Below are 14,361 nucleotides of genomic sequence, written 5' to 3' on the forward strand. Positions count from 1 at the left end.
GCCAGGGGCCAGCCTCAGGACACACAGGACCTCTACGGGGCTTTCACTAAAGACTTTCCCATCTCTGAGGCATTCAAACCCACGAACTCCCCTGAAATCACACGTAAAATGTTCCCACTGGATGCTCAAAGGCATCTGTGGCTCAAAACAGGTTCAGAAGGGACGCCTGGGTGGCTCAGCTATTGAGCGTCTGCCTTCAGTTCAGGGCATGATCCCAAAGTCCCGGGATCGAGTCCCGTATTGGGACTCCTGCGTGGAGCCTGCTTCTCCCCCTGCCTGTGTCTCTGCCTCTCTCTGTGTCTCTCATGAATAAATAAATAAAATCTTAAAAAAAAAGGTTCAGAATTACACTTAAATTATTCCCTTATAAGGTATTGTCCTCCTTGTGCCCCTCTCATGAGTGAGAAAAATTAGGATCCAGTGGGGAATGATTTAAAACCCCACCCCTGGGGATCCCTGGGTGGCTCAGTGGTTTAGCGCCTGCCTTCAGCCCAGGGCTTGATCCTGGAGACCTGGGATCAAGTCTTGCATTGGGCTTCCTGCATGGAGCCTGCTTCTCCCTCTGCCTGTGTCTCTGCCTCTGTGTGTGTGTGTGTGTGTGTGTGTGTGTCATGAATAAATCAATAAAATTTTTAAAAAATAAATTAAATAAATAAATAAATAAATAAATAAATAAAGCCCCACCCCTACTACATGCCCCATACCGAGGCTCTGAATGCAGTGCTCCGTCCTGTGGCTCCACTATCAGGAGCTGAGAGGCAGGAGTAGGCCGGCACTCCCTCCTCCAGTGAAGCCCTGGCCAGGCCGGAGAATACTGCTGTGAGCTGATCTTCCCGGCAGGCCAGGCCAGGCTCTCCATCACTGTCAGGGCCCTGACACGAGGGCATCGACAGAGCAGGCCAGGTTGTTTCTGGGGGTGGTGACCACAGGGTCCCCACGGGCAGGGGAGGCCGGAGGAGGCCAGAGGTGAGCAAAGAGCATACTGTGCATTCTGCTTCTTTATTGGAGCTCTCCATCACGCTCCCACAGCCAGGGCGAAGCAGGCGAGGGGGAAGGGCACCGTGAAAAGCTTGCAGCCCGGCTGCCCGGGCCCCCACGGAAGAGGAGCTGCCCCGTGCCCCACAGCTCTGCACTCCTCCTGGTAAAACGCTCTCAGCCCACCCTGCCCACCTCACCCTGAATTCCTTTGACCCGATGAGCCAAAGAGCCGCTATGGCCTATACCACCAAAGACCGTCCTGAAGCCCCCATGATGCCACACCGTCAGGTTCTGCTTCATTGCCCATCTCCAGTGCCAGGCAGTGCAAAGCTTAAATCATAGGTTCTGGCTGCAGGAGACTTGGGTTCGAGCTCCTTCTCCCCAGCTTGCTGGCCGGGGTCCGTGGATCTGCTACTGTACAGCTCTGAACCTCCTTACCCCATCCGCCAAATGAAGATGGCAATTCTCAGCAGCAGTGCCAAGGGCGGCTCGGGGAGGCTCTGCTCCCCCATAATCTTCCCTGGCACCTGCCCCCATTCTCTGATGCAGCCAAGTGACATTTTCTCAGCTTAATGAAAAGCGTTATACTAAAGCGGCTTTAACCAGCCCTCTGGTCCTGTACCCCACCAGATGGCTGCCCCGAAACCAACCTATGGAGAAACTCTGGAGCTGCTGCTGGAAACAGCACCCACCTCATAGGGTTGTCGTGATGGCTCAATGAGCTGCTGCTGGTGAAGTGTTTGCTCCACGCCTGGCACGTGCCAAGTCAATGCTCAAAACATGTGACATCACCCACATCTAGGGCTGCCTCCCAAGCTGACTTTGTCCTGCCACCCAGGATTTGCCTCATCTCACAAGTCCCATGCTCAGGCACTACAAGCTGATTTTCAGAGCCCCAGCCCAACAAAATTGGGAAGGAGAATTTATCACATGCACATGCTGTAAAAAAAAATCATCAAAAATGGGCCAAAGAAAACAAAACAATCCATCGCTTGGCTGTGGATTATCCAAAGCCCAGGACGCTCTGGCCCCCCCTTCCCCATCTCTGAGCAGACAATCCAAAGCTGACTGGCACCACGGAGTCCCAGAGGAGACTCACAAAGAGTCATGTACCTCTTCCTGCACACGCGTACAGGGCATGCTCAGCTCTTGGCTGGAAAGTGACAAATCCCACAAGCTCCGCTCGGCCCAACTGCCCCAGAGAGGCCCTACGGCTGGCCATTCCGCTATGGCATTAGATAACTGCAGACCAGCAGGGCCCCCACACAGCCCCTTGGCATCGCAGACCGAGGGACAGTTCACGGCCTTAGAGATGCAGCCTGGGCACCTGATGCCCCCTGTGAAGAGCTGTCCACCCACCACAACCAGTGCCACTACCCTCCTTGCACCCCACTGCTGCTCCTGTCTGTTCTTGCTGCCTCTGGCACCATGGAGAAAGCAGCAAGGTGGCAGGACCTTAACTGGACACCAGGCTGGGCACTTTCCTGGTCCGGGGGTTGGGAGCACAGTGGGGATCCTTTTCAGAGATGTCAGAAGCCTGAATGCATGCACCCCCACATGGATTAGGATCCCCGGATAAGACATGGAGCTTTCTGATCTCACTGTGTTTCCACCAACCACAGGGAGTGCATCTCCACTGTACAGTAAGAGACCAGACAGGGGCTATACAGTCGCTTCCTCCCACCTACCCAATATGGACCCCAAGGTCTATCCTAACCCTGAACTCTTTTGAATATTTGAGCACCACCCCTCTCCTTCTGGCTTCAGACAACACCTCTCCCATGGAGGAAGCCCCTGTCACCCCACCCCCTAGGCACCTGTAGATACAATAGTGCCCAAACCTGAGTCAGCCTGGACCCAATGAGGACCCTTCAGACTCTCCAAGCAGCATCCCATTCGTGCTGGAAAGAGCACAGGATAAGAAGGCCAGGAACCTAGGCTCTATCCAGTGCCAGCTCTCCACTCCTTTCTGTGCAAATTTTGGTCATTTGCAAACCATCTTTATGATTTTTGCTTGAACCCAAGCATTATGCACTATCACTTACAACTGTCAACACAATTTTCTCACTTAAATGACTTTAGCATCATCGTAAGTCACAAACAGCTATAAAATCACAAATCCAATGTATAACCATTTGAGTGTTAAATGTTCATATGCCTGATAACTCACACCACATTTCTGGAACTATCAACCCGGAGCAAAGTTTCCTCTGTGCCTCAGATTCCCCAGCTAGAAGACAAGGAGGTTGGACTAAATGGTTCCCTCAGAGTCTCCTCAGGCCCAAGATTCCTCGAGATCAACCTGGCTCCAGTTCCCCCAGGAATCTAGAATGAGCTGGTCAGGATCCTGGAACATGGATGAGGCAGGAGAGGCTGCACCTGCTGGATGGGGAGCCAAGACCATTGCCAAGAGAGGTGCTGGCTGGATGCAGAGCAAACAGGAGAGTCATACTCTCCACTCAGGGGCTCCCAAGGACCCCAAAACCAGTTCTACTCCCAAGCTCTATAGGCAGCTCCAAATTACAAGACTTTACAGTTAGAAAAACTTTATCCATTCACTTCTTTTTATAGCTGGGGAAACTGAGTCGTGGAGGAGTTTCTGCAAGGACAGAAACGAGCTGAAAACCCAAGTCCCCTGACTGCCAAGTCACCCACATCACCCAATGGGGGCCACACACTCCGCAAGTCTGAACTTCCCCTATTTACCTCCCCCTAGAGGCATGGGCTCGGGTTGCCGGCCTCGGAGTACAAAGTAGCCCCTTCTGGGAGGGGAGGTCTGGGGACTGTGATTTCAATTGGAATTTAAACATCCTATTAAAGAGGCTTTATGCAATTAGACTGGAATGAATGTACAGTGAGGCCCACGGCAGGGAGCTTCAAAGTGTGTGTAGTGGGGGTATCGTGGCCCATCTGAATGCACCCACAAGAAGGAAACGTGGTCCCCCAGGAGAATAGGGCATATTAGTCTCCGTATGTAATAGATTTTATTGACCATATGGAACTGATATAAAAATCATGTTACACGGGGTAGTCTGGCCTGGAGACAGGAATGTGACATGAAAAATATGATTTCCATAACCAGCTGGGTGGTTCCTAAGTTCCTGAGCCCACCCCCCCCAGGACCCCCAGCAACTCCCTCAGCAGCCCCCCATCGGGCATTTACCTGATGCCGTCACGGAGGAATCCCAGGCCAGCGAGAAGTCCGAGGCCTCCCCCTCTTCAACTGAAAGAGAGAACAGAGATTGGCCTGTGAGTTTTGAAGCTGTACAAACAAGCCATCAGGGTGGGGAACAGGACACGGAAGAAGGATCATTTTTGGGGGTCCTTATAATGCCCACGACCAGGAGCAACAGGGTAAAGCCTACAAAGAGGCCTTTATTGGTTTGACCAAGATGTTAAATAATCAGAATAAAACCTGAACAGCGAGTAAGTGCTAGATCCGTATGCTTTCCCCACCGCTGTGTCTGTAGTAGACATCACGAATCAATCACAGCACTGCCTAGAGCCAGATGCACCATCAGGATCTTTCTACACGGTGCTACAGCCAATCACTAGCTATCATCAGAGATTCCGCTTGAAACGAAGCCATTTACCACTCGCAGGAAGAGAGCAGAGACTCAGACCTCTCCCTGATCCTACAGACATTATCCTCCACCAAGAGCCCCTTTAAGCCACCACTGAATTGTGAGAGCTTGTTTGTGAAACAGATAAGATCACTCTCGGGGGTTGGAGAGGCCTGGATGGCGTGCTGTTGCACACACTGAGAGACCCGGCCCACAGACAGACCTCAGCATATGCTAAGGTCCTGTGGTCAGTAGTCATGGGGTGGTAATATCAGAAAGTAAATCACCTCTCCACTCCCCTGCTGAACCCACAAAACGAGGCTGGGTACGGATGGGGCGCCTCCACCACCCTGTACCCCAGCATGTGAAACCAGGCTGGTGGAGATAGAGGCCAAGTGCTATGAGAACACAGGAGAAACTCTATTCGGCATAATAAAGCTCTTGTCCTGGAATTAATCCCAGTCTGGGGCATGTAATAATATTAGAGCTGGGTTATGGACTCTGTAAAATGGAACTTTGTTTAAGCCAAAAATGTGCATACACAGTATTTTTCAGATTTAACGGTCTCTGAAGTTCCACACATGTGCACACTGAAGCTACCAGGTCCCACCCAGTTCCCTGCACGCCGTCATTGTCCTGCGTGGGCACACAGTGTGAGCCAGGCATCGTGCTTCCCAGGCTGCATATACTCCTCATCCTCAGACTCCCACAGAGGCCAGTGATGTCCCTGAGGTCTTACACAGCTACAGGGAGTACATACAAAATTTGGGCTAAAACCCACAAGTGTGTCTGGAAGGCAGACCGGTGCATACTGAAACCACTGTCTACAGGGACACAGAGGATGCTGTCGGGATTCTAGCAACCCGGGACTGACAAGCAGCACCCCCAACCCGCCCCACGGAAGGCAGGTACACAGTGCGCTGGGCGGCCGAGCAAGGAGCAAGCAGGGTAGGCGACAGTCAGACACTAGATTCGAATCTTGATTCTGCCTCTAGCTCTACGATCAGGAGCAAATTACTGAACCTCTAGGCTCCAGTTTTGCCATCTCAAAATTAGATAATAAAGGTGCCTAAGCCATACGATGGCAGGGAGGATTGCATGGGGTGATGGAGTCATCTGGCGCAGCGGCTCAAGCAGGTCTGGGGGCTTCTGGAAGAGCTCTGGGAATCCACAGGGCCGGCTCTGCATGGCCCTCCCCTTCATCACATACCTGTCCCGGTCCCGCTCCCCAGCCAGAGCCTCGCAGACGGCGCCCAAGGCGGGGACGTCCCCGGGTCCCGCTCCCCAGCCAGAGCCTCGCAGACGGCGCCCAAGGAGAGGACGTCCCCCGACAAGGAGCGACAGGCCAAGGTCTTTCCCAAGTTTTCGTCCTGAGAGCAGAAACTCAGAATCCAGACAATAAAAGGCAGAGGCCACCTGGGGCAGGGCCGAAGCTCTCCTTTTACTCAGCGAGTGGGTTTTCAAACACGCAGCTTTGTAAATATGAATCAAGACCTCGCATCAGACAAAACTGGTATTACCCCCTAAGCTGACTCCAAGCAGACAGTCCCCAAAACACAGGTGGACGGGGCCTCCAGCGATCCGAAGCCAGCCGTGCGGGAGAGGAGCTGCTGCGGACAGCACCCACTGCCACCCCTGAAAATCCCTTCCCGTCACATTCCACCGTTTACTTACTTTAAGTTATAGGTATTTTGCTTCCATTAAGGAGCCATTCCTAGTTTGTAAGGTCACCATGCGGCAATTCCATGGGTCACCTTCAGCAAGATCGGCCTGGGTCCCTACGGGTACCATGTCAATCACGGGTACCATGTCATGAATGCACGACCTCAATCCTCCCTCTGTCCATAGTTTACTCCTGATATCAGCACAAACAGTCCCACTCTGGGCCCACCCCATGTGGTCTGGTTGAGAAGCGACCTTCCAGATCACTGCACTGAGGGGTGGCCCGCAAATGTCAAATCCTTCCCTCCCCAAGATCTGGCCTCGGCCATCATGGGAAGGCCATGAAGACATCTCCCACTCTGGAGCTCTTGGGGGGATTCCAGACTCTCTTGCCCAGTACGAGAAGCCTGCAGAGGTGGGAAGAGGAGGGCGAGCTGATGCCGGCATTCACCCCACTAATGTCCTATCTCCACATTTTGTTCATCAAAGGTCTCGACACACCATCCTCTATACATTCCTAATGAGAAAAGGCCATGCTCGATGCCACCCCTGCTGCCACCACCACGAGGCTCTGCGCTCCCTGACACCAAGAATGTACAGAGGCTCTCCTTTCCTCCGGCCGGACCCTCACTCTTCTGTCCAGACTGGTCTCTTCGATAGCTAGATACCTGGCAGGGGCAGCAGGCATGGGGGAAGGAAGGCCTTCCCGACAGCCCAAGCCAGGCACCGGCCGGAGGACCCTGAGTCCACACTGGCAGCAGGCACTCCCTGGGCACCTGAGCCATCCCCAGGTATGATAGACACCAAGGGACAAGCATCTCAGAGAAAACTCTATCAGCACAGTGGCCAGTACGGATAACACCCAAAGGGGCTACCCAGCCAGCCGGGGGAGTTAGGTGCTTTCTGGAGACTTCCCCAGACTCTTCCTCTAACTTTTTCTTTCTTTTATTTTTTTTTAATCTAACTTTTTCATGTAAAGGTGTTTGGCCCCACTGAGGCAATCTCAAGGGGACCACAGGGACGTCAGCTCCTATGGATGAGGGCCATTTGTGAGTGCGAGGTGGTGCACAAGGCTGGCATGCACACAGAGGGAAGGAGTGTGGGCACAAGTGTGTAAGCGTGGGGAGAGGGCATGGGGAGTAGGAACACACAGGGTTGGGGCGCAGAAGCGAGCATGTACACACATGGGGGGTGTGGGGCCTGCGTTCACACTGGAGACAGCACAGAGTGTATTAACCACGGTTTTTAGGGTGTGTTAAGTAGGATTCTGAGGCTCTATCAGGGCTGCAGACAGATCAGCACTCTGTGTTCTCTCTCTGCTCTGGGATCACAGGTGGTGGCCATCTGATCGCCCTATGGGAGTATACAGCTCATGAGCCTCAACAGACCCTGTCTCCCCAGCTCAGCAGGGCTTGTAAGTGACGACAACTGCCCTACTCTGGAAGTGTCTGTAGCTTAACCCTGTGCACCAGGATGGCCTTGCCATCAGTGACATGCCAGCCAGACCCCAAAGACTGCTGGGCCTCTGGACTTTGGAAATCCAGAAGCATGGGGCAAGTGGCACTAGATGGGCTCCTGTGTAAGCCACCTCCCCAGGGACGCTTGCTCCAGGGAGGCTGGTGGGTCAGACAGGACCTGTGTTGGCAGACAAGGTGCAGGTCAGAGGCAGGAAAGCTCAGGCACAGGTGTGATGGCAGACGGTGTCTGGAGGTGAATGAGAGAGATGAAGAGAAGCAAGCACTGCCCGAGGGCCAGAGGAAGCCCCCAGGGAGGCCAGGAGGGCCCAGGAAGCCCCTTCCCTCCTCCAAAATCCACACGCCAGTGCAGGTGCTCAGTGAAGGATGTGAGAAGGCCCTGCCCCTGGATGTAAGCCTCCAGACATGGGTACAGACAGGTATTTTTCTAGGAAAAGCATCCATGGTTTTAAATGAAAAGATCTAAGAACACCTCGACCACCCCCTGCCTGCCAAAGAAAGGTTTAAGAACCACAAATTTATTTTAAGATTTTATTTATTTATTTGACAGAGAGAGAGCAAGAAAGTATATGGAGGGGGAGCAGCAGAGGGAGTGGCAGAGGGAGCAGGAGAAGCAGACTCCTCACTGAGCAGGGAGCCTGATGCGGGACTTGATTCCGGAAACCAGAGGTCATGACCTGAGCCAAAAACAGACACTTAACAGACTGAGCCACCCACGTACCCCAAGAACCACGAAATTAATGGCTTTTATTTTGAGAGGATTCTCAGCTGGCCCCACCTCTGGCTGGTGTGCCCAAAATCTTAGGGGACCTCCCTGCACTGTCCTTGGCCCCAGTGATCATCCCACTCTTAGGGAAAGGCTGGGCGCACACTGGCCTAACAGAGGCTTCCTAGAGGCATCCCTGTCCCAGTGGAGGTGGTGAACCAAGCAAGGTGCACATGGCTGCCTCTCCTGGGCCCATCTTTAAAGAAACCCTCTCACGGGCAGCCCTGGTGGCTCAGTGGTTTAGTGCCGCCTTCAGCCCAGGGCGTGATCCTGGAGACCCGGGATCTAGTCCCACATCGGGCTCCCTGCATGGAGCCTGCTCCTCCCTCTGCCTGTGTCTCTGCCTCTCTCTCTCTGTGTCTCTCATGAATAAATAAATAAAATCTTGAAAGAAAGAAAGAAAGAAAGAAAGAAAGGAAAAGAAAGAAACCCTCTCACTTATACCAAGCCAGGGCCAAGGAAGGTAAAGGAGATACCTAGAGCCCAGATTCTCATTGACAAGCATGGAAGGGAGTGTCACTATTCCTGACTAAACAATCTCAAGGAGTTGAAAAAGTATAAAGCAAGGAGGGCTGTTGAGTATAGCTGTATGGGTTGTGCACTGCACAAGGGGCCCAGCAGAGGTAGTGAGAGAGAGTTGAAATTTAGCCCACAGCATGGGGTGGTGCAGGGCTATGAATGCCTAGAGCGAGATGTACCCATTCTTTTGCACAAAAGGCATAGCCAGGCTTTTTTCTCAACTTACACAGATATGCTGTAAAATGCAGCCAATGACCATCTCTAGCATCAGACCTCAGGACAAAATGACCAGGGTCAAGTGCAAAAAAAAAAAAAAAAAAAACAAGCACTAGGCCTATGCTGTCCGGAGTCCTCTCAGGAGCCATGAGCTCCAGGCAGTGGGTTGAGTCTGGGGGGTAGTGACGGCATGGGAAATAGCAAAGGCTCTCTGCAGCTAAAGCTAAAACTACCCAAGACCCCCCATGGCAGCCCCCTGGGCACCAAGCTCAGACCCTCAGAGAAGCTGAGATCTCATAACAAGGTCACATCACAGACCCGTTTATTTCACTCTCATGATTCCCTGACCACCAGCCAGAATGGGAATAAACTAACAATTGAAGCGGCTCGTTTAGGACCCCCTGCCCTTTCCCCCAGTGAGCGCACCCCGAGAGCAAGGGCAAGGCCTCTGCGCCCCGTCTCATCGGTTGGTCTGCACCTCACCTCTGGGAGGTAGATCTAGGATTTAAAGAAATCTATTTTTTGGACCACATGGCTCCTCCCCAGAAGCCTTCTTCCACCTGGTCTATTGCTTAAAACAAACGGCAGAATGTTCCAGTGTAGGAGGCAAAGCTGTTTCACAGACCCATCAAGAGAGTGTGGGTGGGTCTCCAAGTGGGCAGCCTTCAAATCAATGTTTACAGCAATCTTAGCAATGCTTGACTTTCCCCCTTAAACACTGGCTTTGGAACAAGCACCTATGAAAAGATGCAACTTGCCTGAGAATTATTCATCGATTGTTCCCCCGGCCTATCCTGGGCAGAGGGGGGTCAGAAGCCTGGACCTCACTCGGCCATTGCCTTCCTTCTCTCTCTCTGCCTCGCTTAGCTAGCAAACAGTGGGAACAGAAGGACACCCCGCAATAGTCCAAAAACTCAGGAAAAGAAGTTGGTCCATCCTTACAGGGAAGGTTAACCTTCCAGAAGTCACCCAAAAGAGTTTGTCTGGTGGGACAGATGAACTAGATGAGGGTACCCGGAGACAAGTTCAGGGGTGCCTGGGTGGCTCAGTTGGTTAAGTGTCTACTTTTAGCTCAGGTCATGATCCTGGGGTCCTGGGATCAGGGCCCACACTGGGCTCCCTGCTCAGCGGGGAGCCTGCTTCTCCCTCTCCTTCTGCCTGCCGCTCTCGCTGCTTGTGATCGCTGGCTCTCCCTCTCTCTCTGTCAAATAAGTAAATAAAATCATTTTTTTTTTTTAAATGGAGGCGTTCAAGTAGCAGGTCCTCAAATAGGGCTCCGTGGGACTAGCCTCCAGCTCTGCCACATTCAGGCCAATAGATCTGGGGGCAAGATGCTTAATCCACTCTGACCTTCAGTTTCCTCCTCTGTGAAATGGGCATACTAACCAGCAGCATACTAACCAGCTCCCTGACAGGAGTGACCAGAGGACTGAATGAGCCGGTATGCCTAACGCACACAGCCCAAGGTAAACACACAATCCATGCCAGCATTCCCTCCCCCAGATTCCCAGGTGACCATGAAGATCTCACTGTACTTGTGAAGACAGGAGGGCTCAAAAGGTGAGATCAGTTTTCCCATTAGATTCACCCACCCCACCCCCAGGAAGGGCCCAGTCGCAGCCCTGTGTCCCTAGGCATCACTGCCTCCTAGCCCCAGCCACGGTGCAGGGATGGTGTCCCTAAATGTGGAACCATCTGGTGGCCACAGACAAGAGCTCAGGTTGGCTCATCTCCCTTCCCTTCCGAACTGTCCCATCATCACCCCACAACCACACACCCCAAAAGTGGAGGACTGGGAAACATCTGTGGACAGAACAGGAGCACCAATCCCAGCACTTTTCCCTAAAAAATGAAAATGATGACAATGATGTGAAAAATAGGGTGACGGATGTGACATACTTCAAGTGTGCTGTTAAGTGTGAGAGCAGTGGTTTCTCACTAGACCAGGGATGGAATACATGTGGCAAATCTGGCCCAGCTCCCTGATCCCACACCCATGGCAGACATTGCTAATCGATCGGGGCTCTCTTCCTCACCAGGCATGGATACAACTTCAAAATCCTCAAAGAAGTGGATGAAAATCTACTGGCCTTCTCCATCCTGGTCCATACAGCTTCCCCTTCCTCAAGGATCTATGCATGGCACACACATACTGAGCACATTTGCACACACACCTTCCACTACCCTTGGGTGTGTGTCCACCTAGAACAGATCTGGGTCAGAGCAAGGACTGGCCTCCCCTGGAGAAAGCCAACCCTCACTGAGCCAGGGTGACACCAGGCACCATGCCACACATCCCACCTTCTGGTTCTCACTTCATCCTCCAGCCTCCCTCTGAGAAAGTCTTCAAAATCCCCACTTTTTTGATGAGGCAATGGGGCCCTGAGGAGCTAGAGCATCTGTCCAGAAGCCAGCCCATGGACTCACAAGGCCAGTGGGGACGTTTCCAAGTGTGGCTTTAGCTCAGAGCCGTGAACATCCAGCTTCCTACCCCTCACCCTGCCTGCTCCATCCCAGCCACGGGGCAGGAAAAGAAGAGGAAATCGAATATCCCGGAGACACCCAACGTGTCCACTTTCATGGATAATGGAATCAGGAATGGAGGAGCAAAGACAGTATCACAAAGGCCAGGCATCCAAGTGAATTAAAACAGCTTTTTTCTTATTCTACTGAAGGAGTAACTTGAAGCTCTGTCGGAGGGGGAGCAGGGCCCAGGGAGTCAGCAGCCCCCGGGGACTGGTGAGGGGCCACAGCCTGCCCTTCTGTGCCTGTCCCGAGTGGGTGCACCAGAGGGCTTTTACGGATGCTCCCTCAGCTGCTCCCTCAAAGTTAAGCCTTTACTTACCCACTTCACAGAAGCAGAAATAAAGTCCCAAAGAAAAGAAATAGCTCATCTAATGGGCAGTGGAGATGACAAAAGCTAGGGTGTCTGCCCAACTCAGCCAGGCACCCTAGCTTCCAGGCCCTCGAGTCCACATATACAAAGCTCCCCATGTGAGGTGCCCCAGGGCTTTCACCAGGTGCCAAGTTCTGTAGCTTCTCTGACTGTAGACTCCAGACCACCAATGGCCATGTCACCTAGCAGCTTGTTAGAAATGCAGACTCCCGTGACACCTGGGTGGTTCAGTCGGTTGAGCTTCTGACTCCTGGTTTCAATTCAGGTCGCGATCTCACGGTCATGAGATTAGGCTCCACACTCAGCACAGAGTCTGATTGAGCTTCTCTCCTCTTGAGCTCCCAATACCCCCTCTCTCTCTCTCTCTCTCTCAATAAATAAATAAATAAATAAATAAATAGATAAATAGATAAACTTTCAAAAAAAAAAAAGAAATGCAGGCTCTTAATTTTTTTTTTTTATTTATTTACGATAGTCATACAGAGAGAGAGAGAGGCAGAGACACAGGCAGAGGGAGAAGCAGGCTCCATGCACCGGGAGCCTGATGTGGGATTCGATCCCGGGTCTCCAGGATCGCGCCCTGGGCCAAAGGCAGGCGCCAAACCGCTGCGCCACCCAGGGATCCCGAAATGCAGGCTCTTAAAAGCAGAATCTCAGGGCAGGGGTGGGGTGGTCAGCAGCTGATTCTCATGCATGCTAGAGCTTGAGAACCATACAATCCTGCGAGTACTTTTGTGAACCCCATTTTACAGATGAGAAAACTAAGACCAAGCAACTTGCCCACGGTCGCAGAGCTGGGCCAGCATGAAGCTGACTGAGATTCTTAGCCCCTTTGTATCACTTCAACAACCAGAAGCTCTAGCTCCAGACTGAGTGGGGTCAACCAACAAAAGGAAGACTCTGATCCTCTCTGCAGTAATTCAAATTTATGGAAGATTCCTTACGTTCCTTCCTGTGCCAGCACCAGGGGAATCTAGGAAAAGAATTCAGACTTTGGGCTCGCCCGATGCACACAGAGTCCTTGGGGCGTCAAGGGGACACCATGTGGGACAGTGGTGTATTGGCCAATGTTTAACAGGTGGTTCGGGGAGAATGGACACTGGTCTGTAGTATTTCTGTAGTGTAAATACTCCCACCAATGGGCCAACCTCAAGGTCCTGAACAGGGCACTGCTGAACATGGATTTGGGAAAAGACATGCTCGGTTAGCATAGCACATGGATCAAGGGACCCACCATGGGAGGCGCAGGAGGGGTAGGGAAGGAAGGGCAGTGGCCGGGGGATGGAGCCAGCCCCGGAAGCCACGGGAGCCCACGGCTCATGCCACTGCTCCTCCCCGGCTCACCCCACCGCCTTCACCCTGCCCGGGCTCTGCCTCTTAGGGAACCATGCATGTCAGAGATCCAGAACTCACTGAGTTGCCTTTTTCTTACTGCTTCCTAGATTAAGTATCTTATTCTTTTTTTTTTTAAGATTTTTTTTTATTTATTTATTCACAAGAGACACAGAGAGAGAGAGAGGCAGAGACACAGGCAGAGGGAGAAGCAGGCTCCATGCACCGGGAGCCCGATGTGGGACTCGATCCCGGGTCTCCAGGATCACGCCCTGGGCCAAAGGCAGGCGCTAAACCGCTGCGCCACCCAGGGATCCCCAAGCATCTTTTTCTTTTTATAAAAGTCTCTGACATAAGCAATCCATGTGCAACGCAGAAAACTAGCAAATACATGTGAGTTAAAATTGAGAAAGGAAAAGTACAGCTTTCTGGGTATTAAATACATTGTTATAGCCTTCCAGAAAGCTGTAACAACATGTTATCACTGAACACCACACAAGGTTCTGGAACCGCTTTTCTAACTCAGCCAGTTACCACGATCAACAGCTTTTCACATAGAAAAGGGGCACAGCCCCTGTCAGCACTGCCGGCAGCCCCGTCCTAGGAGGCTCCGGGGCGAGGCGACCCGGGGCCCGGGCGCTGGGCACCCAGGCTCCTCCCAGCTGTTGTCCACTGTAAGAGAAGCCGTGTTGCAGAGCACCTCCACACCCTGCACCCAGGGCCACGAGCCGGGTCAGTGATTTCTCTCAGAATGAGTTCCCTGAAGCAGGATTGTTGGGACGACGACTTTGCGGATTTTTAAGACACACATCCGATGCATATTTGGTCTTTTTCCTCCTTTACGAAGGGATGAGCACCTCAAGTGACCTAGGACTCTGAGCCAGGTACTGGGAGAAAGAGGAGAAAGGGACTTTGACTTTGACCTTCGACCCACAGACTGTGGACTCTCTGGTG

At 52.5% G+C, this 14,361-nt stretch overlaps 1 protein-coding gene across 5 annotated transcripts in view; it reads right to left on the reverse strand.

Annotated features, from left to right (window-relative positions):
- ZNF423 (zinc finger protein 423) overlaps positions 1-14,361 on the reverse strand; it is a 334,130-nt gene that overhangs the window by 266,956 nt on the left and 52,813 nt on the right. For all 5 annotated transcript variants that reach the window (XM_055332687.1, XM_055332689.1, XM_055332691.1 and 2 more), the window contains exon 2: positions 4,142-4,201. In XM_055332687.1, coding sequence (XP_055188662.1) covers positions 4,142-4,201 — 60 coding nt within the window. The remainder of the gene's footprint in view (positions 1-4,141; positions 4,202-14,361) is intronic.

The sequence above is a fragment of the Nyctereutes procyonoides genome, unplaced genomic scaffold, assembly GCF_905146905.1.
Source record: "Nyctereutes procyonoides isolate TBG_1078 unplaced genomic scaffold, NYPRO_anot_genome, whole genome shotgun sequence".
In the NCBI taxonomy this organism is placed as follows: domain Eukaryota; kingdom Metazoa; phylum Chordata; class Mammalia; order Carnivora; family Canidae; genus Nyctereutes; species Nyctereutes procyonoides.